At 45.9% G+C, this 25,211-nt stretch overlaps 1 protein-coding gene across 2 annotated transcripts in view; it reads left to right on the top strand.

Annotated features, from left to right (window-relative positions):
• The window catches only part of cdon (cell adhesion associated, oncogene regulated), a 31,640-nt gene extending 6,985 nt beyond the window's left edge, over positions 1 to 24,655 (top strand). Inside the window, exons 2-19 of one of the 2 annotated variants that reach the window (XM_061047080.1) lie at positions 6,787 to 6,925; positions 7,862 to 8,143; positions 8,691 to 8,837; positions 9,034 to 9,177; positions 9,282 to 9,572; positions 9,662 to 9,931; positions 12,852 to 13,108; positions 13,583 to 13,757; positions 15,307 to 15,423; positions 16,486 to 16,689; positions 17,022 to 17,212; positions 18,234 to 18,339; positions 20,591 to 20,713; positions 20,993 to 21,184; positions 21,897 to 22,192; positions 22,319 to 22,398; positions 23,345 to 23,607; positions 24,436 to 24,655. In XM_061047080.1, coding sequence (XP_060903063.1) covers positions 6,853 to 6,925; positions 7,862 to 8,143; positions 8,691 to 8,837; positions 9,034 to 9,177; positions 9,282 to 9,572; positions 9,662 to 9,931; positions 12,852 to 13,108; positions 13,583 to 13,757; positions 15,307 to 15,423; positions 16,486 to 16,689; positions 17,022 to 17,212; positions 18,234 to 18,339; positions 20,591 to 20,713; positions 20,993 to 21,184; positions 21,897 to 22,192; positions 22,319 to 22,398; positions 23,345 to 23,607; positions 24,436 to 24,590 — 3,366 coding nt within the window. In that variant the 5' untranslated portion in view covers positions 6,787 to 6,852 and the 3' untranslated portion in view covers positions 24,591 to 24,655. The remainder of the gene's footprint in view (positions 1 to 6,786; positions 6,926 to 7,861; positions 8,144 to 8,690; positions 8,838 to 9,033; positions 9,178 to 9,281; positions 9,573 to 9,661; positions 9,932 to 12,851; positions 13,109 to 13,582; positions 13,758 to 15,306; positions 15,424 to 16,485; positions 16,690 to 17,021; positions 17,213 to 18,233; positions 18,340 to 20,590; positions 20,714 to 20,992; positions 21,185 to 21,896; positions 22,193 to 22,318; positions 22,399 to 23,344; positions 23,608 to 24,435) is intronic. The other variant, XM_061047081.1, reaches the window with a different exon arrangement.
• The last annotated feature ends 556 nt before the right edge of the window (positions 24,656 to 25,211 follow it).

The following is a 25,211-nucleotide window of genomic DNA, read 5'->3' as shown; positions in this document are numbered from 1 at the left end:
TGTTGATGTATCACCACCCGAGTTTGTTTTGTGATCGCTCCCATCGCCTCACAACAAGCAGCGTGAGTGTTACACGGCGAGACAGATAAACATTTAGACAAAACTAAATAAAGCTTTTACACACTCTGTTTGGGGACTTGCGTGTTTGTCTTTGGTGTCCTCAAACCTCGTTCGTAGGGAGCCGGTTTGTTTGTTTGGGATTTCTTGCGAGAGATTTGTGGAAATCGGTGAAGAAGACTAATTCTATTTGAACCGTTTTACATGTGTTTGTTTTGGTTCGGCTGGCTGGCTGGCTGGCTGTGGAAGCGAAAGCTCTCTCAGCCCCCTGGTAATACACCGCCATCGCTCCGTTATAGGTCAATTTATCATCGTGAGAAATGAAAACACTCTGTGTACTTTTCTTTCTCACGCCTCTCCGATGACAAACAAAAGGCAAAAGCAAACCTTCTGAAAGGAACACAGTTTAGCTTTTAAATAACGCTCCAGCTGAGCTCCTTTTTTTTTGTTTGTGTTACATGTTTGGAATGACGTTATTGAACGTATGTTTTAGTTTGAAAGTACTTTTTGGTCGTCAGCCAGCGACCTATCGGAGAGAGAGAGAAAGAGACTGAACAGAAACTGTTGTCTTGCGTCTTCGGGCCGCTTGTTGCTGTAGAGACGCAGGCAGTGATGGAATCCAGGAGAGCTGGGGAAGGGATGAGAGGCTGCAGCGAGGGGGAGAAGGGGGAGGGAACAGCTGAATCAGAGCTCTGCATGCCTGAAGTTTCGCAGCCCCCACACAGCAGCATTTAAAAAAAAAAAAAAAAAAATCACTGATAGTAGTTTGACTCCCAATTGGAGAAACTTATCAAGTTAACTTTTTTTTTTTTTTTTCCTGCATCGGCTGCATCAACCTGTTCTCCCATCATCTCTCTAATCAGGCCTGATATTTGGGAATGTGAATCTGTGGCCTCCTCCTCTGCCCTCGGTGCCACGGCGGCACAATCCCAGCTCCCCTCTCTCGGCTGGCGTGATGAATCAGACTCTTGGCACATGTTGGAGATCAGTGTTATAACACACACCCTTAGGGCAAAGACAGCCCTCTTGTGCATTCCTCCTTTCCATCAGAATTACCTTTGACGTCTGAGCAGACGTTCCCCCTGTGGGCTGAAAGGCCTGTGAAATCAGCCGGAAGGGCACCAGAGAGCTCCGACAATGGGGAAGGGGTTGTTAGTTACATGCGCTTTGCAAAAGGTCTAGAGGTGGCCTTGTATGGTGCCGATACCCGGGGATCTGTTTCCAGTGTCCGAGGGCCGCTATTGAGTTTCGCCCCTGTGGTTAATCCCGCTGTTCAGGAACCTTGGGAAACAGCCGTACCTCCCCACCCTCCTGTCCCACCCCCTCGCAGATTCCCAGGAAAAACAAGACATTGCAGAACAATCTCCAATTAAGATGGGTCTTACATACTGTACCATTCAGTCCCCACTCTCTGTCCCCTCTGTCTCAATCTTTTTACCTCCCTCCCTCTCTCTCTCTCTCTCGCTCTCTCTCCTCACAGCTCTCTGTTTGTGTCCTCGGCCAACCAGCCTGGGGGCAGAATTAGCGCTGTCTCCCAGGTCCCGGCCCTGGCACTTTGGGAGGGTCGGGCTTTGGGTGAAGGGAGATATTGGGAGGAGGGGGGGGGGGAGGTGATGTGTGTCCTTGGTAAACAGGGCTTTGTGGGATGTGACTGTCTGATCCCCGAGGGCCTCTCCTTTCATTCCTCCTCTCGTCTGATCCCACAGCACGGCCGTGTCGTCAAGGGGCTGCGGCGTCGCCGGGGTTTCTGGGACCCGCTTGGCCCCGCGGTCACCCCGCACCTCCCGGATCGCTTACGCTCTGTCCTCCTGCTGACACACACTCGGAGAGACGGGCGGTGTGTGAGAAGCGGACTGTCCTTGAAAATGTACCCTCGTTCATCTTTGCACTCACACTTCCTTTTTAAATGATTTATGGAGGAGGCGTGCATTAACTCTCTGCAGCATGTCAGCTCAGACGAGGGGAGTCACTTTATTATCGATCGACTAAACCCTGGAATGTGATTCTGTCCTTACTTCTCATCGTAAAACAAAAAAGGACCCCTCTTCCCCCCCCCCCCCCCCTCCTAATTCCCTGATTTGATTCCTAATCATGTCTGCCTTTCTTTCTCTTTCCCCTCGCGTCCTCTCGCTCCCTCCCTCCCCTCTCTCTCTCTCTCTCTCTCTAAGTCTGTCCCACTTTTAATAACTTCTCAGTCTTTAATCAGACAGAGTTAGACCATACCAGAGGCCCAGTGTTTCCACTCATTAGTTTCCTCTGTGGCCCCGGGGCTGCCTCAGTGGGCTCACCCAGACCAATAGAAGAAGCCCATAATGGTCCCCTAGAGTCTCTTCTCTCTCGGGAGGCTCTTCCCCAAGTTTTTCTGGGTCGAGCTGAATGCAGTTAGGCTGAATCATCGTCAGCTTTGGCAGTGGTTGGATGCGCGCTCAGCCATTATCTGTACGTCTTTATCTTCCAGCCAAATAAAAGAGGGAGGAGAAAATAAGTCTGAGCTTGGCAACTTTTCACCTCCCAGTGAATGTTTCACCTCTTTTTACCCTCCTCTCATTTTACTCTTCTCCCAGAGAGCTCTTCTTTCAAATTTTTCCCTCCTATGCTTCTCCTCCATCGCCTCTCATCTTCTTGTTTTGGATTCTATCTCCCATCTCCTCTGTTCTGTTCTGTTCTGTGTGTGTGTGTGTGTGTGTGTGTGCTTCTTTGTCTTATGTGTCTTTCTGTGTGTCCGTCGCTCTCTCTCTTTCTCTCTGAGGAATGTGTGCGCTGCAGATCCTCTGTCCATGGGATGTGGGGGCGAGTGCAGACAGGTTTGGGGTATAGCATGTGAATCAGCTTCAGTGCACAGGTCAGATTAGACCATCATACCAGAAAAGAACTCGCTCTCTCTCTCACACACACCACTTGCTCTCGTGTTCTTAACGTCTTTATCTCTCACTACGGACTTTGTCAGCTTCAGGCATTTGTTACACTCTCTCTCTTTTATTGAAAGATAAACCTCTGATTTATTAGACTTGTAGCTCTCTGGTTTTGAGTCATGATATCGAATCAGTGTTGGAGCTGCTTCACGATGTCTGCCGCTGACTTTCATTCAGCTGTGCAGTCTTGTGAAGCAAAGAGGCCTACCCCCTCTCCCCCCCCCCCCCGCCGCCCCCGCCTCAGTCAGCAGCACCAGTTGTGACCTGTTCTTCCTCTGCCCTCCAGGTCTTTGATGCTCCGCCGCGTTGCTTTTGTCCCTGTTTACCCAATATGACAGGGATATGGGCCAGCCCCACATGCGGGCAGATGGGGCTTTAAGTAGTTCCTGCAGAGCGGAGGCCAAAAAAGAAGTGCAGGTGCTAACCCCCCCATCAGAACTCAAACCCCCTTTTCCCTTCCCTGAGGGCCGCCTGTCAGTGTGTTTATTTTCCTCTGTGTCATCACCAGGGATCCCTCTTGTCCTACCAGGGGATATATGGTGCTACTCCTGTGTCTGAGTTATGTTTCACTCCCAAGATGGATTCATACAAGTGCTGCCTTTTACACAGGGAGTCTGGATTCCTCTGGAAGGGAACTTGACAGACAAAATCCCCCAAAATATAAACAACAAAACAGAGCTGCAAAGATAAAGCAGGGACACACACTGTTTCAGAAGACTGCTTTTTTTTTCTCTTGCCTTCACACTTAATCCAGGTGTCAGTCAAAAATGTCCCAAACATACATAGGTCATCCCCCCCCCCCCCCACACACACCTGAAAACAGGAACTTTTCCACTTGAACTCACTGACACTAAGCTCATTTATTTTCAGAAACTGTCCCCGTGTCTGTATATCAGCTTTCAACGGCAAAGTCTGTTTTTAAAAAAAAAAATTATGCAGGATGTCTCTTCAATTTATAGCCGCTCATCCCGCATCGACTTTGGCCATGCATCTCCGACGTAAGTGCAAAAGCAGAGAGTAACACAAGATCAGATTTGGGATAGGAAGAGGAAATCTGGAACATACTTTTTAGTCGTAAAGTCTGGAGTTTTAAGAAGGCGAGCAGAGGAGTGAGGGAGTGGGCTTACTGTAGATCAACATATGACCAGAGGAGACGGACGGCTCCCGAGTGATCAGACTCTCAGTTAACGTGGGACTTTCCCTTTTGTCAAAGGGGCCACTTCAGCTTTGTCTCGGTGTCTGCTGAGGAGGAAGCAGGACTTGTCCTTCCATGCAGCCAGCGCTGCCAGCATCAGGACGTTCTCTCTGTGATGTGATGGGGGATACAAGATATCCTCGCAGTGTCTGTCTCCACTGAGGCAGCTTCATGGTGGCGGATGTCAGAGGAAAGCCAAACAGATAAGGAGCAGGAATGATGCCCCTGTGTTTCCTTGTTGTGGCAGATTGATGGGTGAGATAGGAAGCTGTGTGTGTGTTTACACAAGAGCACCCAGTCAGGGCTGCGGTGCCCGGCTTCCACGCCCACTGTGAGGAAGTGACTGGTTTAGAGGAGAAAGCAAAAAGAAAGGTGGATCCAGAGACAAAGTTACACATTCAGCTCCAGTTTCTCATCACTCCATGCACCAATGTGCCCGCGCTCGGTTTATGCATTTGTATGGAGCCGTTGTTATTATTGTAATTATATATCATTATTCCGGCAGAAAGAGAAAAGATAGTTTCCACTGATGACATGGGGGCAGCATGCAGGGCCTGTTGCAACTAGCGTGGGATGGAGAAACGCTAGCTTGCATGATGTGGGTTTGATCTGCCCGAATGAGCATACTCAACACACAAACTGGAGCCTGAAATCGCAAAGCGTGCACGTGCATGATGTCGGATGTTACGTCCGAGTGTGCAAATTACAAACGGTTGTTACAAATCATTTAGGATGAAAGTCTGAAATGTGAACTATTCAGAAAGTAGCCATGTTGTTGTGTAACACTAAGTGTGAAACTGTAAAGATGTGTGTGTGAGTGAGTCGGGGGGGTTATGGTTGTCCAAATTTCCAATCCTTTTTCAATATCACGCGTTTTAGAAATTTCAATGCTTGATCCTGCTGAAAGCTTTTTTTTTTTTAAACTTGTTAAATGGGGTGAAACCTGCATTGTATTTCATGCAGACATCTCGAACCACACTGATTTCTTTGGCAAATGTCATTTTCACAATCACCTATCAACGTGTCCTTTCAATTTGGGGGGTCTATTTAAGCTGCAAGATTTCCACTCTTCTCTATCTGCTCTGTCATTAGCATTGCTGCTCTGAAACTTTCAGCTCCACCACCACCACCACCCCAGCATCCACCTGCAAGATATTAACTCATCACTCTTCAATTCTGCATGCAAAATGATTCCGCATGGAGTGATGAGGTCCAACACAAACAATGTTCTGCTTCTGCTGTAAACATTTCAAACATTTCAAACATTACAACCGTGAGTTGTTCTGAAATGTCGACAGTGTTCAGGAGTTTGTCTGCATTTCTTTTGGAGTATAAAAAGAAGAACTTACACAATATTGGGTGCCTGGGACTTGATGACATCAAACAGGTCCATCTATTGTATGAGTATCAAAGTAAAACAATCTGGTATTGTGACAAGCCTATTAGGGGTTGAAACAGAGCGAGCTGGAGGTGACCTCTGGGGGCTGGTCCAGGGCCACCAGACACCCGCTGGTTCAACCCTCTCTCTCTCTGCTCTTCCCGGACCTTTAACCCCAGGGTGAGAAGGGGGCGTGGGCCAGGAGCTGAGAGAGTTTATTATTTCCTGCCTCCGCTCTCCTCCTCCTCCTCCTCTCAGGATGCCGACTTAAAGAGAGAAAGAGATAAAGACAGTTAGAATGAGAAAACAATATTAAGTATGTATCTCAGGTTCATCAATAATGATGATAATCGCTTCCTGCGGCTGTAGAAATTGAGGCTCTGCACATTTTCTTACCTTGGAGGCTAAACAGATTGACCTGCTTCATTGTGGAGCAGATGAAACAATGTTCAGGTTGAAACATGAGGGTAAGAAACCTGTTCAGCTTCACTGACCCCCGCCCAGACCTCACCCCTTTTTAATATGACCCACCCTTTCGGCCCCGGTCGGCCCTTCCGCTATAACGTCTGCGAGCCACCGAAGCGCCGGTGTGAATATCACAGCTGGACTGCCCTATTGTCCCTCCCGGCCGCAGCCTCGAACCGTGGTTACCAAACCAGGAACCCGGGATCAAAGCCTGCCGGATTACTCTTAGAGAAAAGGAGGAGGAGGAGGTGCCGCAGTCGGAGGGGTCGGGTTTGAAAAGGATGGAGGAATGCTCCTAATTACGTGCCCTCCAGTGTGTCTGGGATTGCACTTCAGGCTACAGTGAACCTGTGAGGAAGCAACACAGTGTGACAAGAGAGTGATATTAAGAGTGAGGGGACAGTCTCTCCACAGCCACTCCATTAGCGGGAGATCTCAGCAGCCCAGTGGGAGAGAGGAGCAAGGGGGGCGGAGAGGCTGGACATTCCTGCCTCCGTGGAGACCCTGGAGTGGGTGAGCAGAGAGGTCAGAGGAGAGGGGGAGATCAAGGAGTGTGTAAAGAGGATGTGTCGTGAAGATTAGAGGGATTGTCATACAGGATTCATTTGGGGACCTGATATAGATTTTTTTTTTCCCACCTCTTAAATCCACCTCCTGCTTTTTTTTTTTTTTTGGCGTTTATTTCAGTCTTGCGTCATGTTCTTTTGCTCATGCTGATGTTTGTCCATGCAGAGTCCTGTTCTCATGTGTTTTTCTCTCCTCTCCTCCGTGTGTTACAGGTTTGACGATCAGTCCAGGGCGTGTGTGTCGGGCAACACGGCTGCTGGCAGGGGTCAAAGTGCACCATGGACAGTGGCCTAAGGGTCCTCCTGTCCACTGTGCTGTGTCTCAGCCAGTCCCTGCTCATCAGCTGCTCATGTAAGACGTTCTCCTCACCTCAGACTCAAAGAGATGTCAAAGTGATAGGACACTGCAATCTGTTGTTGTCCTATCATCAGTGGAGTAAATAAAAGAAAAGAGAATTGTGTCTTCTTAAAGCTTTCCTTTAGAACAATGTGCTGCACAAAGATATAACCTATATGATATAACATGCAGCCCTGTAGATTGTAGTCTTCATGCATGCTTTCATCACTTTCTATTAGCATCATGTCAGCTGTTTATTGCACATTGCCACTAGGTATTACTCATAATAGAACATTTGTATTTGTATGACAAAAACAACACTAACCATACTCCTGCTGTTTGTTATCCTTGAGATTGCAGCTCATGTTTTTTTTTTTTTAACACCTTCATTTAATTTTTGAGCCAAAAACAGAATATTTGATTTATAATTTGGGCTTACCAATCATCATTAAAGTCTTTATATGTGATTTTTCACACTTAAATATAATATAAATCAAGTATATCCTCTGAAAATAACTCTGTGAGTCATGACTGTCTACAATAGGTGTAACACCCGAGTCCCACTGTCTGTGATGCTTTCAGAGTTTTCAGAGTCTATCTTCAGTTTGTTTACATCGCCCGGACGGCCGGCTGACTCCTCCCCTCGTGTATAAAAGTTGTTTAATTGAGGGACTAGAGAAAAGAAGAATAACATACTGTACTCACTGCTTAACTGTGTTTCTAGATCACGCTCATTTCAGGTAAATTTACATGCAGTGTGAAGATACGAGCAGAATAAAGATCGCTAGCATTAGCATGCTAACACAACAATGCAGCGCAAGTTGTTTTGGTTTCATGCTGGTGCTCAAGGGCGACATCTGCTGGATCAAAAAATCACATACAAAAGCCTTTAAAGAAGTAAACTGATCAAAATATTGAACCTGTGTTTTTCTTCTCTTGTCTCGTCACCAGCTCACTACCCTTCTTTCCTCTCTGAGCCGTCCTCTTTGGTTCAGAGTCAAGGCTCTGTCGCTCGTCTACGCTGCTCGGTGACTCCTTCATCGGCGGTCATTTCCTGGCGTTTTCGAGGTCTCCCCCTGGGCCGGGACACCCTGCCCGGTTTGGAGCTCGACCAGGGCTCTCTCACCATCTCCTCCCTGAAGCCCGGCCATGTCGGCGCGTATCAGTGTGTGGCACGCTTAGGCCGCCATGGGCCCGCCGTCGCCAGCCGCCGTGCGCGTGTGGCTATAGCAGGTACGGATACAGAGAATTACTCCTCTGTGCATACTTGAGCTCACTTCAAAGCCGAGGGGAGGGGGGGGGGGGGGAGGGATAAAGAGAGGAAGTTGCCTTGAAAAAGAGGAAGGGCCATTTTGTGAGTGTTGAACACTTAGAAAGAATGGCCGTCCTCGGCTGCCTGCTGCTGAGTGGCTGACGGGAAGGAAGCAGTAGGAGTTTTTTAGTCGGGCACGCGGCCAAATGCCTCTTGACCGGTATCCTTAATGAGCCTCGGGCCTTCCTGAGCAGTTTGTTATGTTCCTGCTGTGATGCTGCTCGCTGTTGGACAGTGCTCTGAAGGGGGCGACCCTGATCTGGAACTGTATCAGGCATGAATTGAATCACTTACAGCAACAATAAACAAACCCAGTGATCCAACACAAACAGCTCAACTCGAGTAGCGCTGTTTGCCTTCATTCATGACTGTGATACTCGGCACATGTTGAACGGACCAGTATTCTGTGCAGAAAAGTGATTTCTGATGAATAAGACCTCTTGTTTCCCTCTCTCTCTCTCGCTGCAGAAATATCAGAATATGAAGATGGCCGACGGCGGTCACTATCAGTGCAGGAAGGCAGCACAGTTCTTATAGAGTGTCCTCTACCGCACAGCGTTCCCCCAGCCCTGCCCAGACTGCGAGCACGAGGGGAGCGGATAGAAGTGTCAACAGGTTGGTTGTAAAAAAAAAAAAATGTGCAATTGTTTTTTTTTTTTTTTGTATTCCTTATATTGGCTTAATTTGTTCTACTCACTAGCGCTGCCCTTTAATTGCAAGTGAATTGTGACAGCATTATAAACAAGTTTCACTACATGCAGTGAAAGTCCTCAGTGCTGTTACTGAACTGTCTGTTTCCTTCTCTTCTCAGATGACTTTTTAGTTCTTCCGTCTGGAAACCTCCAGATTGTCTCCGTTTCAGCCCAGCATCAGGGCATGTACAAGTGTGGTGCATTCAACCCTGTTACCGGGGAAACCGTCATGAGGTCTCATGGTACTAAGCTGTCGGTGAAACGTAAGTCTGACGACATCTCATCCCGTTTTACAACACAGATTTGTTTTTTTTGTTATTGTCTTCTGACACGTTTTTTTTTTGTTTTTGTTTGTTTGTTTGTTTAGATTCAGACTCTACCTCCCCGGTGAGGATTATTTACCCGACTGCTCCCGTGAACGTGTCGGTGCAGCAGTCTCAGCCGCTGACGTTGGAGTGCGTCGTGTCTGGTAGTCCTGCACCGGCGGCCAAATGGTTTAAAAACGGCGAAGAGGTCACACCGGGACCTTCTCTCCGACTGCAGCACAACAACCTGGCCTTTGCGACGCCGACGAGGAGCGATGAAGGAAGTTACGCCTGTGCCGCTGAGACCGAGCAGGGGACTGTGACCAGCGCTAAATACACTGTGAATGTTCTTGGTAAGAGAATGAGATGCTGGTTGGGTTGTGACTGTGAGGGTGTTTGCAGCTGGAGATGTTAAACCGATGGGGGTTTTTCTCGCCTGCAGAGCCGGTGTCGATCACAGAAGGCCTGACCGACCAGCTCGTCTCTCCTGGCTCCTCTGCTCGGTTTACCTGCCTGTCTAGAGGAAACCCCTCCCCGAACATCACCTGGCTGTTCAACGCCGAGCCCGTCGTCCCATCACGTCGCTTTCAGATGTCCGGATCCTCACTTGTTGTTACAGACGTGACGAAACAGGATGAGGGCGTGTTTCAGTGTCTCCTGGACAACGGCATCAGCTCGGAACAGTCATGTGGAGCGCTAACAACTCAGTCAGGTGTGTGTTAGTTATCTACTATTTTTTGTTTCTCTCAGCTTGAGTTAGTAATAAACACATCCCATGACTCACTCGGTTCTAAAAAAAAGTAAATAAAAGAAATGTGCAGAATAATTTGAGGCAAGAAGTGCTGAGTCATCTCGATTGTTGTTGAATGACTCATTCAAATTTTTGGCTTTTTTCTTGAGAAGATGAGAAAAATGATGATCGGAATTGTTGCAGATTGTTCTTCAGTTAAGTTATGAATCTGACTTTTCGCAGCAGTCCTCGTTGCAGATTACCCCTGAGGTAAGATAAAACCAGTGCTGCATTGCCACTGGGCACCAGTTTAGTGTCACAACGAACTTCACAAACCTGAGTGTGTCCGCTCTCACTGCAGAGTTTCAGAGTTTACATAGAAAAGAGAGCAGTATGAGAAAGTGCCACATGTTTGTAAAGGGTTAAGGTGTCCCACCAGGCAGGGTCTCTGTGTGCCTGCACATACAGTATCCGCAGGGAGTCCTTCTCCTTGAGTGTGAATGTGCGTTTTTTTTTTTTTTTTTTTTTTTGAGGGGCTGGTAGGAGAGGCTTAGCCAAGGCCGCCCTCCTCCTGAGCCTTGAACTGAGCCTGAGCGTGAGAGTGAGCTTTGTGCACGCCGTCGGGGATAAGCCCCCGGAACCCTGGAATGTAAGGAGTAGCCGTGGAGGGTTATGACGAGGACCAGACCACCCAGCTGTCAACATCATACACAACTGCCTTTTATTTATTAACACATCACGGCCCTCCGCCTCCTCCTCCTCCATCACTCCCCCCCACCTCCTCAAAGCCTCCCCCTCTTCTGCTCCTCTAGCCGCTCTACGCCATGGCCCCATTCCTCAGCTCGGCCCGCTATCTGTACGATGATTAATACGGCTACACGAGGTACACAGGGAGTACAGATCAGACGAGTTCACTGCAAAACATTTGTTCCCCCTCTCACGGGAAGAAGAACGAGATTTAATATCTCTTGCTGCAGACTCGGTTGATATGTAGAAACAGAATTTGGAGCTGATAAGCGGGATATGCCAGCAGAGGTAAACACTCCGAGGTGGGTTTGTTGGGTGTGTTATTTTTTTCTTCTTCTTTCTGGACACACCGCGGGAGCTTATCGCTTGCCCTTTTGCATTCAGAGTAAACAGTGTCATTGATGGGTGCTGTTTTAATTCATCACAGAAGAGTAATCTGAATTATGTCTTCGTTTTCTGTTTGGTACGGTTGCTCCCATCACCGTGACAACCAGCTGCTTTCATCCTTTTTAAGTGGGATGTACTCACAGGGGACATGTGGTGTCCTTATTCTGTCATGCCATTGGCTGTTTCCACCCTGTCATTCTCATCAACATCAACACACACTGTGCTCCTCTGTTCTTAGATTTAAAAAAAAAAAAAAAAAAAACTGCTGCTGAACTCTGCCCAAACTCTCGTCCCTGTCGGTGATCCTTCATGACTCACCTTCACATTCACTCCCAGGTGTTTCTCTCTAATGGACTGACCTTTTTTCTGGGAAGGACCTGGCAGGAAAAATCTGTCCAGGTGTATCGATGCTTACTCCGAAAAAATATCCCTCCCCTCCATCAGGATGGCGAGGAAGCTGTGGCCTTAATTGCCTCCTCTTGTGTCAGTGTGTTGGGGGGAGGAGCCTCTGTGGTGAGGCTGTGTGAGTCAGAGTGGTTGAAGGGCAGAGGGAGAGAACGAACAGGAGAGTGTGTATGACTGGATGTATCGCTGGGCTCTGATTCGCTCCGGTATTTTAATGGTTGGCGTCTGGAATGTGTGGCAGCTGGCCGCAGTCCCAGGATCAGGTCTAGTGTTACCAGCTCCGAGGCCTGTTTGTTTAAGTGAACCGGTGCCGCACACAAAACAGCACAAAACCTCAGGACTCAGGACCACGCAGAGGTCCTCTGTGGCAAACCTCAGAGCGCTAAACTCCTTAACTTTAGGTTTTAATATTGAATCACGGTGCTCTCTGACCTCAGTGGTGTGGCTCAGAATCGGGCGCTCTCTCTCTCCCTCGCATTGGCTGAGCTCAGTGTCCTCCAAACGTCTGTGAAAAAATTCCACCCGGGCTCTGCCAAGCTGGTGTCAGCCGTAATAAGGCTCCCAGCCTGCAGGATTTGCCCAGGTGGACCGTGTTGGCTCTGGCTCAGGTTTAATGAAATGAACAAACAAAGCTTGATTATGTAGCGCAGCAGAGGACCCAGCTTTTTTTTCTTGTTATTTTATGTAGATTAAAAAAAGCTTGTTCCAAAAGTCAAACTTTCCAGCACTGCTTGTCCCCTGTTGACACGCTGGGCCACCTCTGCACGCTGCATCACTGAGTTTCATTGTTGCCATTGCTTCAGCTTTTTATTAGTGGGCTTTCTCCAGATGTCCATAACTCAGCACAACTTAATATTCACATTAAAAAAAATCAAAACACACACAGATTCAAGCAGTTACCTCATGTTGGCAGTAAAGTCGGTTAATAAGACTCTTTATCCTGCAGTGTACTTTATGTCCTGATGCCAGATTTTAAAACTTTGATACAAATACAGTCAAAATCAGAAATCACTATCAGTACCTGTTTCAATACAAAGGAACGAAATACAAGTCCTAGTCACCAAATACCGAGTGATTTCCTGTTTTTTATTACTATAAGTTGCTGCTCAACACCTGCACTCTGTCTAAATTAAACAAATATGTTGGCAACATTTCTGTATGGTGACATTGCCAACGTTTTTGTGCAATTCAGCCTTTTTTTTGCTACAGTCGATCTTCAGAATAAGATCTTTTTAAAGACGGAACAAAAAGGAAGTTTTCCACGCTTTTTTTTAATCTTTTCTAAGCTTCACTGCTGCACTGCCATCCAACTTTCACGTCCATTCCCACTAAAATAACCTTTGACTACTCTTCCCCCTGACAGATCCACAGCCGAGCTCGTCCGCCTCGCCATCGCTGCACCCCATGCAGAGCGACGAGGGTCGCGAGCGCTTCCTGACCGAGGAGGAGGGCGACGTGCACAGCCTGCCGGCGGAGCGGAGCAGTGACCGTCCGACTCCTGAGGCGCCCATCATCATCAGCCCACCCCAAACTCACAAACCTGATATTTACGACCTCGAGTGGAAGGCGGGGCGGGATGGAGGGACGCCAATCAACGCTTACTTTGTCAAATACCGCAAGGTGAGGGGAAAAATACAAGCAGACTATTTTCACTTCACTTATTTTTTTTACTATTATCTAAGAAACAGATTTTTACAGAAAAACAAAACCTTTGCCTGAAGTGTTTTTCCTCAAACTAACTGAAAACCGGACGATATAATTTGCTCATTAAATACAGAAAGTAAATCCAGGACCTGTACTTGTGGAAAGCTTGGTCATTTTCCTGTGTTTGCTTCAGTAACGGGCTCTCTCTGACTATAAAGCTGCAGCGATACGAGTTAAGACTTTGCTGGCAGCTGGACCCTGTTTAGCTGGAGTCGGAAATTGTGACAGAAATCTCCCAGGGATTGTTTTCTGAGGCTGTTCTCTGTTGTTATTTATGCTCGAATAGAGAGCGAGAGAGAGACCCACAGATGATTCTGTTTTTCTGACTGTCATATTTAGTCATGTGTTTGTATTTGTCTGTGTGTGTGGCCGTCTGTGTGTGTGTGTCAGGTCGATGAAATGGGAACTGTGGTCGGGAACTGGCACACGGTTCGTGTCCCTGGCAGCGAGAAGACGCTCCGGCTGTCAGAGCTGGAGTCCTCCAGTCTCTACGAGGTTCTGATGGTGGCTCGAAGCACAGCAGGCGAGGGACAGCCGGCCATGCTCACCTTCCGCACGGGCAAGGGTTAGTCCACCCTACCTTTGTCTTACACACATAAAACCACTGTGAAAACAACAACAACAACCAGAGGAGTCCCCTTTAATAACCGTGTGTGTGTGTGTGTGTGTGTGTGTGTCAGGCTGTTTGGTGTTTCCTGCCGTATCCCTGAGAATAATTTACTCGGAGATGACAAAACTGAACCGTGTTTTTTCAACAAAGCCGCAATAGAAAGAGGAAACTTTTCAGCTGGCTAAAACATCAACAATAAATGTCAGGTTTTCAATGTCAGACTCTCTGAGTTAAAGAGCATCTGGACTTGAAGTTCAGCAGACATTCAGGAAGAAATTGATCAGAGTAGAAACATGCATCAAAAGCTGTCTCATGAGAACACAGAAAAATGCAAAACCCCCCCTTTACATTTCTGTTTCAGGAAGTAACAAATATCCCCTCCTCAAGTTGTAGTTTCATTTCTGTCTGTGCATTCAGTACACATCCTGATAGAGACATCATGTTTGTGACTTAAGTGTTTTTAAACTAAGCTAAGGTTGATAACTGTGTAGAAACATATGAAAATGACCTAGATGATTAAATACTTAATCTATTCACTCTAATACTGGATCTGAGGGTTTTATCCCTTTTCAAATGACAAGCACGCGCCCCATGTACTGATGCATACTCCTCCAGGCGGATGGCCTTGGGTGCGGATCCGACCTGTGCCTCCTTTTACTGCATGACATTCTCTGCTCTCTCTCTCTCTCTACCTGTTTCTGACTCTCCACTGTCCTATCTCTAAAAATGGAGACATAGAAAGCCCCAAAAAAGTCCTTTAAAAAAAAGACAACTTGTTGATTCACACTCTTAAGAATAAACATGTAAGGATCAGTATCACAATCACAGTGACAGACTCTGTTTAGCAAGTTTTTGTTTTGTTTTTGTGGGAAAAATAAGAATACAAAGAGTAGCAAATTACAAAATGCAAAAATTGCCGTACCACAGCAGGCTGGGAAATGTTTTGCTGGTCAGAAATATGTACCATACTGTCCAAACCCACAGATGTGATTATATATCCCAGGAGTGGTTCTTTGAGAAAATACCAACCAGTCCAAAGCCGGGGTCTTTAGTCCAGATGTGACAACTCTGTGAAGAAATACTTCACTAATTCTCATTTTGTATTTCTCACTTTACTGTTCAAGAATCTCATCTAAAAAAACAAAAACAAATCTTTTGAGATTGCTTTTTTAAAAGCTCTACCACAGAACTTGACTATACAAATATCATTCTTGGTAGAATTGTTTGGAAGTGTTTAATCGGACACATATTCACATTCACACAATCATCCAGGCAACAGCACAGCTAAGTGTAACTGCAGCGTTGTCAAGTGGAAATCTGAAACCCACCCTGATAAAGCCTGAACCAGCTCAGGAAGCCAGGAGGAAATTTTAGATTTCAGAGCCAACATCCGGAGCTGTTCCATGTGCGTTTGCTGGAACTGATAGCCCTGGAGACCTTTTGGACCTTGTGTTTTTTTATTTTTTTGTTTTCTTATCCCAGCTTTTCCTTTTTCCTCCCTCAGAGAAGAGCACCACCTCCAACAAGAACCCGTCCAAGCCTCCCGTCATCTCCATGGCACCCAAAGCCCCGGAGGACAAAACCCCCAACACACACTTTGGTGTGGTCATACACGACCGAGGTAGGTGCCGAAAACACTGAAGCGTCTTCTTGTCTTCGCAGAGTGTTTTGGGTACCGCAGCTGCTGGACTGTGTGCAAGACGATGATTGTGGGATGTTTCCGAGGAGATAATGTTGCTCTCTGTCGTGAAGATATTTACTGTGGAGTTCATGACCGGACTGTGCTGAATAGTTCTCAGAGCTTCACGGTTTTGATGTGGTCTGCTTTGCCTCTCTCTCTGCCTCGGAGTGCAAAGCAGGGAGACGATAGTTGACACCCTGTAATGACTCTGTGGATGAGAGATGCTGTAAGCAGAACACACTTTACGTGTGTGTATGTGTGTGTGTGTGCGTCTGTGCGTGTGTGTGCATGTTTTACTCCCATTACGAGCAGGCCAACTTTACAGAAACCACATTGGTCTTTTCACTAACCCCCTCTCTCTCTCTCTCTCTCTCTCTCTCTCCCCCTCTCTCTCTCTTACTCTCTCCTGCCCTCTCTAACTCTGTGGCTAAGAGCCCAGGCAGTAAGTACACATTACTCACGGCATGCCGCTTCACTCTGATGTGTTTTCTTCTTCTTCTTTTTTTTTTTTTCCTGTCTGTTGACGTCTACCATCCGTACATGATTTAGGATGCAGTGATGAACTTAACCAGCTCTGTGTGTGTGTGTGTGTGTGTGTGTGTGTGTGTGTGTGTGTGTGTGTGTGTGTGTGTGTGTGTGTGTGTGTGTGTGTGTGTGTGTGTGTGTGTGTGTGTGTGTGTGTGTGTGTGTGTGTGTGTGTGTGTGTGTGTGTGTGTGTGTGTGTGTGTGTGTGTGTGTGTGTGTGTGTGTGTGTGTGTGTGTGTGTGTGTGTGTGTGTGTGTGTGTGTGTGTGTGTGTGTGTGTGTGTGTGTGTGTGTGTGTGTGTGTGTGTGTGTGTGTGTGTGTGTGTGTGTGTGTGTGTGTGTGTGTGTGTGTGTGTGTGTGTGTGTGTGTGTGTGTGTGTGTGTGTGTGTGTGTGTGTGTGTGTGTGTTTTAATTGGATTCACAGTCATGTTTGCGCAACTTAAGTTTATTCTGTTTTTTTCTTTTTTCCCGCTCCAGTACCCGAGGCTCCCGATCGCCCGACCATCTCCATGGCGACTGAAAGTTCGGTGTATGTCACCTGGATTCCCAGAGCCAACGGCGGCTCTCCGATCACAGCTTTCCGCGTGGAGTACAAACGCGGGCGCAGCGCCGAGTGGGTCGTGGCTGCAGATAACATCTCACCTCTCAAACTGTCTGTGGAAGTCCGCAACCTAGAGCCTGGTGAGACTTTGAAAAAACGTTTATTTTTTACAGTTCAGTAAAGCATGACATGAAGCGTCTGACCGGATACTTATTATTTATATATTGATGGACAACTTTCTGAGTATTTAAAGCATGCAGTCATGTTTATGGTCGAGTGAGAACAGTTCAAGTCAAAAGTATGTAATGTATAGAATAATATTCAAATATACATTTAGATTTCAGTCCTTTTTAAGCTGGATGTGATGAAGTGATAAATCATAAAGGTATGTTTAGAAACAGACGTCAGGCTGTCTTTAATGAACTCGACTCGGGTACTCTGCTGCATAAATAACTTGGTGTTTCTCTCTCAGGCTCCAGCTACAGGTTCCGCGTGGTGGCCATGAACATGTACGGCGAGAGTCCTCACAGCATCACCTCCAAGCTGTACCAGGTCCCTCAGGCCAGCCCGCGCATCGCAGACCGGCCCGTGGTGGGACCGCACATCTCATCCACAGACGCCATCAGTGACACTCAGATCATGCTGCGCTGGACTGTGAGTACTGTGAGGACCAATTTCTTTTTTATTTTACACCATTCCTTTTCAGTTGTATTCACATCACGTTTGACTCAACAAGTGAATTATTCTGTTCTTGAATAAAAGCAGCGTCTTTAAAAAAAAAAAAAAAAAAAAAAAGGACACAAAATCCAGAGCATGAGAAGAAACGGGCACACCTTAACTGGCTGTGTTTGTAGTTCTTGTTTGCACACAGATTTCCTTTATGACGAGGGATTATTAAAGACGCTCTGGCTGCACGTACATCTATGTTCACCTGCAGATATACTTCTCTGTGGAAAACAAAATAATGGATGGCTTTTGGCCTGCCAACAACTGTCTTTCATGTTTTTGTTGTTTTGTTCTGGGCTTTCTAAAGGTCAGGACTCTGGCTTGAACTGGTTTTGGAAATCAAAACCTCCTGGTCTTGTGTTTTCAGATTTTTGAGCCGGACTCAAATCCAAGTCTTAAACGTCCAAGTTAACAACCAGCAGGAGAAGAAGTGCCTGCATGAAGTGGAAATAACTATAAAAAACAGTTAATGCTATTAAGAAGAGTACTTGACTTTATAAGCTGTTACTTCTTGCCACCAGCGTACGGCCATCCAGTGACACAATAACTTGAGTGATCCTGTGTCTCTGTCCAGCTGGCTCACCTGTGTTTAAAACTGCTGGTGGCTCTCTGAGAACCAATCAGACGTGTGCTGATTAGAGCTCTACTTGCACAGCGATTAAGAGGCCCTGTCTGTCTGCAGTTTGATTCAGCTCTCTTCAAAGCTGTTTGTCCTCCTCACTGCAGTTTGGGCTGCAGATGGATGCAGATAGTTCCCCACATTTACTTAACCTCAGACACTCTCATTACTTCCTCTACTTCAGACGGACAGCGCAATCACAGTCCTGCTCTCAGTCCATCTGCTGATAACAAGCCCGGGCCATTAGTTGCTGGAAAATTTCCTCTCTTTGTATAATAATTGCTCTCCAGATTGCAGTGGTCTAATGTAATCTTTTTTTTTTTTTCCATCCCCATGCAGTACAGTCCCTCGAGTAACAACAACACCCCGATCCAAGGCTTCTACATTTACTACCGGCCCACAGACAGCGACAACGACAGCGACTACAAAAGAGACGTGGTGGAAGGTGGGTGGAAATAAGATTATGAATGTTTGTGTGTTTTGTGTCCACTGCAGATTGAGTGTGGAGCTCTGTGCAGATTGTTTGTGGACGGTTCGCTCACTCTGCAGATAAAGTGGGAGTTTGGAGGGTAATGGATACCGAGCGTCCAGAGTGTGCTTTTTGTGAAGAGGGGGCATGTGTTGTGTTGTGATTTATAGAGAGTGCTGTCCCTGGGCAGCGGGGCTCTCTGAAATCTGTTTTTAATAAATGGTTGCCAGAGCTGAAATATGAGCCGGAACAGAGGAGAGGGGCTCAGGTTGCTGGGAGGAATGCTAACAGTGGAGCCTGGTACAGGAAGGGGAGGAGGGTCTTTCCTCCGCCCAGCTCTTTAACATGTGGACGTCTAGTTTTCCACAAAGTCCTCCTCGCCGTGAGGGACAAATGTCTGCAGACCAGGCTACAAGTGAGCACTGATTTGGTACGGATCAAAAGATTTAGGTTTAAAAAGCGTTCAATGAAAAATGATACATATCACTTTTTCAGTCAGTCAATCAATCAAGCGATCTCTTTTTGTAAAGTGCCAATTCATAACACATTTTATCACAAGATATTTCACAAACAGAGCAGGTCAAGACTGTCATCTTTGTTATATTATCTACAAAGACCAAACATGAATCCTCCATGAGCTCAGCAACAAATGACAGGAAAAAAACTGCCGAAAATGTCAAGCAGAACCAGACTCATGATGAACAGACATTAGTGAGACTGTGTTGGACTATCAGAAAGAGAGACGGAGACAAACAAAGACAGAAACAAGATCAATAATTAACACAGATTTATAAATACAATACCAGTAATAAGAGTAAGAGTTTGTGTGTTATTAGCAGGAACAAAGTATGATAATCGACCGATCGCTCTAATATTCACATGAACAACGAAGACACTGAGGACTCATAATAGTGAATATGTCAGTTTGAGTCTTTCAGATGTAAGATTCATTTTAACAATATTAGTATTGACAACAACAATTATATTATTAATAAACGTATGATAATAGACATTCAGTGTTTGTATCTGATAAAGACATCGAGGTAGTTTTTAACCAATCAAGTGTCAGAACTACTCAGTGAAATTTTATAATTAACATCATCATACATGTGCACAAGAAAAGGCTGATTTTCTTCAGAAATTTACGACGAAATAACATTTTTAAAAAATCAGATTTTCCTTGAAATCACTAAATCTGTCCTAAATCTATTTAAAAAAATATTGTTACATGATACCTGTGAATTTTTTAAGTGAAAAAACATTTCTTTTTCATACTTACTTTAAGTAAATATTAAATATTCTTCAAGAATATTGTTTTATTTTATACATTAAAATAAATAATAAACATTTTATCTTCACAGATAAGAGACAGCTTGTATCTTTTAAATTGCTCAGTTAAACAAACATGTATCTGGTACTTTGTTCCTCTGTGGTCATGTTAGGCTGCTCACTATGTGCTAAGGTTCAGTACTCTGCTCTGCTGCCTGCTGTCACTTTCCCTCCAGATGATCCTCTTTGGTCTCGTTTCAAACTGCATGTCTGAAATCTCTGATTAAGCACAAACTCGTACTTACTGTGTTTAAACCTTCTGCTTCTTTATTGATTCTCATTTACAGCACTGAGTAGAATTAGACTTTTATAGTTTTACTACTTAAAATAAGTGAAACTACCTCTGGGCTGGTAGCACATGTGCACTGATTTATTGTACTTCATATCGAACAAAACAAAACACAACAACAACAACAGCTTCTTTCTGCCTCACTTGTTGGAAATGTAGCATTTCTGTGTCAGAGATTGTTGTTTCATCTGTGATTTCAGAGCACGTAGTAGTGTGATTATGTGCTGCAGCGGTTGATTATGTGCTGCAGCGGTGTGTGTGTGTGTATGTGTGTGTGTTTGTGAGAATATTGGAGGCGAGCCAGGACAAACATGAAGCTGCCATATATGGAGCTGGTCTAGAGTAAAGCAACTGTCTGGGCCCTCTTGGGACTGACAGAGTAAGAGAGAAGTGTGTGTGTGTGTTGGGGGTGGGGGTGGGGGTGTGAATGAGAGACAGCATAAAAAACATGACCTCCATGAAAGTGTGAGACATAAAGAGCTGATGGAAAGGATGCACGATCTGATCACGACTTTACACAGTTTGTGAGTCAGCAGTCCAGGAAGTGATTTCTCACCTTTGCCTCCCTTTTTCTCCTCCCCCCTCCCTCCTCTCCCTCCGCCTCCTCAGGTGTAAAACACTGGCACATGATTGGCCACCTCCAGCCTGAGACCTCTTACGATATCAAGATGCAGTGCTTTAATGACGGGGGAGAGAGCGACTACAGCAACGTCATGATCTGTGAGACCAGAGGTAAGAAACACACAAGGAATGACTCACACTTCTTCCATCTCCTCTGAAGTCGGGGCATGTTCCTGCAAAGGCTGTAACTTTAATAACGGGTATGATGGCCATAATTACACAACATAAATGCACATGAGTTTTACGAGACCAACAACAATGGTCTGCATTTTATAGTTCGGTACTGTGTTATTTTTTTCTCTCTTGTTGCTGGAGGGGTAAAAAAAAAAAAAAAAAAAGCTGACGTCCCCTCCTCCTCCTCCTCCTCTTCTCTCTCTCTCTGTGCTGCAGCACGTCAGTCCCCGGGGTCGCCCAGCCAGCACCCCGTCACCCCACCGGGCCCCCACCCACAGGAGCCACCCAGCCCACCGGGAGGCCTGCTGTACCTGATTGTCGGCTGCGTTCTGGGAGTGATGGTGCTCATCCTGCTGGCTTTTATCGCCATGTGCCTGTGGAGGAATCGGCAACAGAACAACATGCTGAGTGAGTAAAAAAAAAAAAAGACATGAACACAAAGCTAGCATCAAAGAAGCACGCTGACATTTTTGGATGACAAAGAGAGTTCTGTAATCCATTCTTTCAAAATGAGTTCGCAACACTCCAAACACACTAAAAGAAGTCAACACGTTTCAGTTGTTTCATACTTAAAGACGGCTCATGCAGCGGGCTCAAACCGTGCTCAGTGCTTTTCATTGATCCCACAGAGCTTGCAAAAGTGTTTGCCATTGTTGGATGGACTCTTTAACAGTCCTGTTGGCTCTGTAAACATTTGGGGCTTTGCAGCTTAAAGATTTAGGCACAAAGTTGGAGTTGTGTCACAGGTGCTCACTTTATATGTGAAGGTTAAGAGTTCCATAACATCCAAGGGAGTAATAGATGATGATATTTGATATTTATGATATTTTTAGACGAGTGGAAAAGGTCTGTTTCAGTAACCTGGTTTGGCAAATATATTTACAGTTTTAGTTCACTTAATAGGTAGGTAATTAGGCAACTAGCAACAGTCAAAGTAGCTTCCCTCTGTTCTTTCATTCTGAGCTGTGGACGCATTATTTCCTGTAAAGAAGTTGTTGGTTAAACACTAACAGAGCTGATAATGAATCAATAGTTTGTCCTGATGGATTTCTCCTTAAATAAAACTCGCTCTGACAGTCAGACTCGTTATCTAACCCCCCCGCCCCTCCCCCTCCTGTAGAGTATGACCCTCCTGGCTACCTGTACCAGCAAGCGGAGATGAACGGCCACGTCCTGGAGTACACCACGCTGCCCGGCTCCAGCCGCATCAACGGAGGCGTCCACGGGGGCTACGGGCACAGCGGTCCCATGATACCCCAAGGGTGCCATCACCTCCACCACAAACTCCCCAACGGTTTGGCTCTGCTCAACGGCTCAGGCAGCCTCTTTTCACCGGGCCACCCACACGGCCACGACGGCACCCTGCCGCACAGCACGCGGGACTGCGAGCACTCGCACCCGCACCATCACCATAACGTGAGTGAGAGACGCCTTCTGTATGTCCCCATGATTTTACAAATATGAATGAGCAGAGGTGATGTTTGTAGACCAGCAGGTTCACTTTCAGTTTGTGTTTTTCTAAATGTTGTTTCCTGTTTTCAGGGAGGAGGCATGTACACGGCTCTCCCACAGACTGAGTCGTCTGATTGTATGAGCTGTCAGAACCTCTGCAACAATAACAGGTAAGACAGAAGTCATGAAGGATTGTGTTCATGGAGATATTTTACATGACTTACAAAAATATGGAAGAAAATCAGTGGATTTTATGGTTTTTATTTTAATCTAATAATGAAAGACAGATTGTTGATGAACCAAAGACAGGACGTTGATCTTCACTCCCTGTCCAAAGCGATTGTTCTGCTGAATCTTAGTTGCCTTTTTTTGTAAGAGCACTTCATTGAAACAATAATGATACATGTAGTAACTTGTAAAATGTTTTAAAGTGCATTCTTAGTGAAACTTTTTTATTAAATGGGCGCTGAAATATCCCAGAAAGCTGAAACAGAAGAGCCTAGCATTTCATAATATTCAGCTGAGTGAATGTACACACACACACACACACACACACACACATATGGACACACACTCGTTCCCCCTCCTGCTTGTCCTGTTTATGTACTTAAGGGTCCCCAGCATCACAGTTTACCCAGTGTGCACCCAGCCAGCAGACCTAATGAGCCCTGTGTTTATTTACCTCCGGCTTGCTGGGAAAAGAGGGGGGGGGGGGGGTGTGGTCGCCGGTCCAATCGTGAACTAGATAGAAGGGAAGCCGAGTTCAGGAGAGACGTAGTGAAGCACGCAGCGGGCGACTTGTCTGAGTTGCGGGAACTTCACCGAAGAGTAAAAAAACCACAACGTGTCACAGTTGTTTAAAGGCAGTTAGACCGGAGCTTTTCATCTCCCAGTTCAACTGTTGAAAATGATTTTTTTTTTTTTTTACAGCTGTGTGAGCGAGCTCCAGTTGTGTTAGAGCTGTCATTGTTTTACACTCTGTTAGGAGTATTAACAACAAGGGGTTTCTGTGTCTGGTAGAAAAGCCACAAATATCCGTCAGTGTCAGTGGGTGAGCATCCTTCTTAACAGCTTTGTCCCTCTGTTCTCCCCCCGTCTCCACGTGTCTCCGAGCAGATGTTACAACAAGGCCAATGGCACGTTCTCCAGCGGCACTCTGCCCTTAATGCACCGCGTGGCGCCGTGCCAGCAGGACGGGCTGGAGATGGTTCCTCTGGGACAGGTCTCGTCGCCGTGCCACGGCCCCGACGGTCAGATGCTCTGTAGTGAGCAGGGGGCCGACGCAGGGTGCCAACCAGACGAGCACAGGGAGTCCTCGCCCTCGCAGCATTCCTGCTGTCTGGTCGGAAACAATGAAAACTGTCCAGCAGACAACACTGGTGAGACACATTTCTGTACCAAATACCAGAAAAGATATTTCCATTTCCTGGTGTTTTGTCATTTCAGAGTCATATGAAGGAATAGATTCTGTTTTCTTTGAGATGGATAGATAGTATAATAAAAATAGAGAGTATAATACTCACTTCTGATCAGTTTCATTATATCTTAAAGCTTCATCAGCTACAGGAAGGGTACTGTCTGGCTCTTCTCCAGATTATTAGAAGAAGTCCACTTTTATATCTGTTTGGTAAAATATGGCGGTAAGATTGGACAAGTCTAGTGGAACTTCCTGAAATCAAGTCCTTGTTTGGCAGCAAGCTTAGAAACGGTTTGTTACATCACCCACCGAAAACGTCAACATGTTACTTTTAATTTTGGGTTATTGGATTAAAGAAAGATGAAAATACGGTAACACAAATTGATCTTTAGCAAACATATTTTATTTAAAAGTTTGCAACTTTGGACAGAACCAGGTAAACCGTTTCCTGCCTTGTTACTACTCTCTGCTAAAGCTCCATATTCAGTGCACAGAGTGGTATCAATCTTTGTTTCTAACACTTGGAAAAGAAAGCAAACATGTTTATTGAATTACATTTAGGTATGAAATATGAACGGTCTCGGTTAAAATCAAACTGTCAGTTCTTTTTCTTCATGCTTTTCTTGTATGTTTGTATATGATTACCGATCATCTTGTTGTATGCAGACAAACTCAGCAGAGTCACCGCAAATTACATTGTGGGCCTCTGCAGAAAATGTCCCTGTCTTTCTTAATATGAAGCCTAAACCAAACTCTCTCTCTCTCTCTCTCTCTCTCTGCGTGTGTGCAGCCGAGGAGGAGCTGGAGTGCGTGGACACGGAGGGGCCTGTGGTGTGCTGGGAGAGTCTCGGCCTGCCAGACTTGGACTGTGACGAAAAGCCCGGGTGGATCTCCAGCAGCAGCCTGGCAGGAGAGTTGATCCAGCCCGGCCCACAGGAGGTCTGAACGCAGCCCACACACGCTCACTCTCTCCTGCAGCGAGGAGATTGGTGCAAATTGGACTGGACAAAGGAAAAAAAAAGTGGAGATATCACAAGCGATGGGAAAGTCAGAGACACTGCATGTTACGGTGGACACAAGGACACAAAATGTGGACGGACTGAGCCGAGATGAGCAACGTGGGAAAAAGAAAAAAAAAGAGAGCGAAGCCAGATGGAGAGACGCAAAGACAGACACTACATCCCACTGGGGGAAAGACTCTCATGAAAGATGAAAAACTCTCTAGATGACTTATTTATTTATGAATGTATCTGTTTTAAAGGAAAAAAGTTTGTCTTTTATATTATTTATGCCTTTTGGATGAGAAATACTTTTTATTTTTGGTTGTTTTTGTCCCCTTTGTGTTTCCACCCACGTGTGGAGATTAGCATTTGTCTGTGTAAAGTTTTGTAATAATATAAAGAGAAGATATGGAAGAGTAAACAACAAACTATTTTCGATGTCTTTCCTCCGTGTGCAGCGCCCAGTGAATGATTGCCACAGTGAATTTTCCCGGCCCGGGTCCAAACCCATCGATATTTCTGGCAGGCCTTTGATGCGGTCTGTGATGGGCTGTTCCACTGCAGT

Source organism: Labrus mixtus, chromosome 9 (assembly GCF_963584025.1).
Source record: "Labrus mixtus chromosome 9, fLabMix1.1, whole genome shotgun sequence".
Taxonomy (NCBI): domain Eukaryota; kingdom Metazoa; phylum Chordata; class Actinopteri; order Labriformes; family Labridae; genus Labrus; species Labrus mixtus.
Note: the sequence above shows the minus strand (reverse complement) of the source record. Positions and strands in the feature narration are given on the sequence as shown.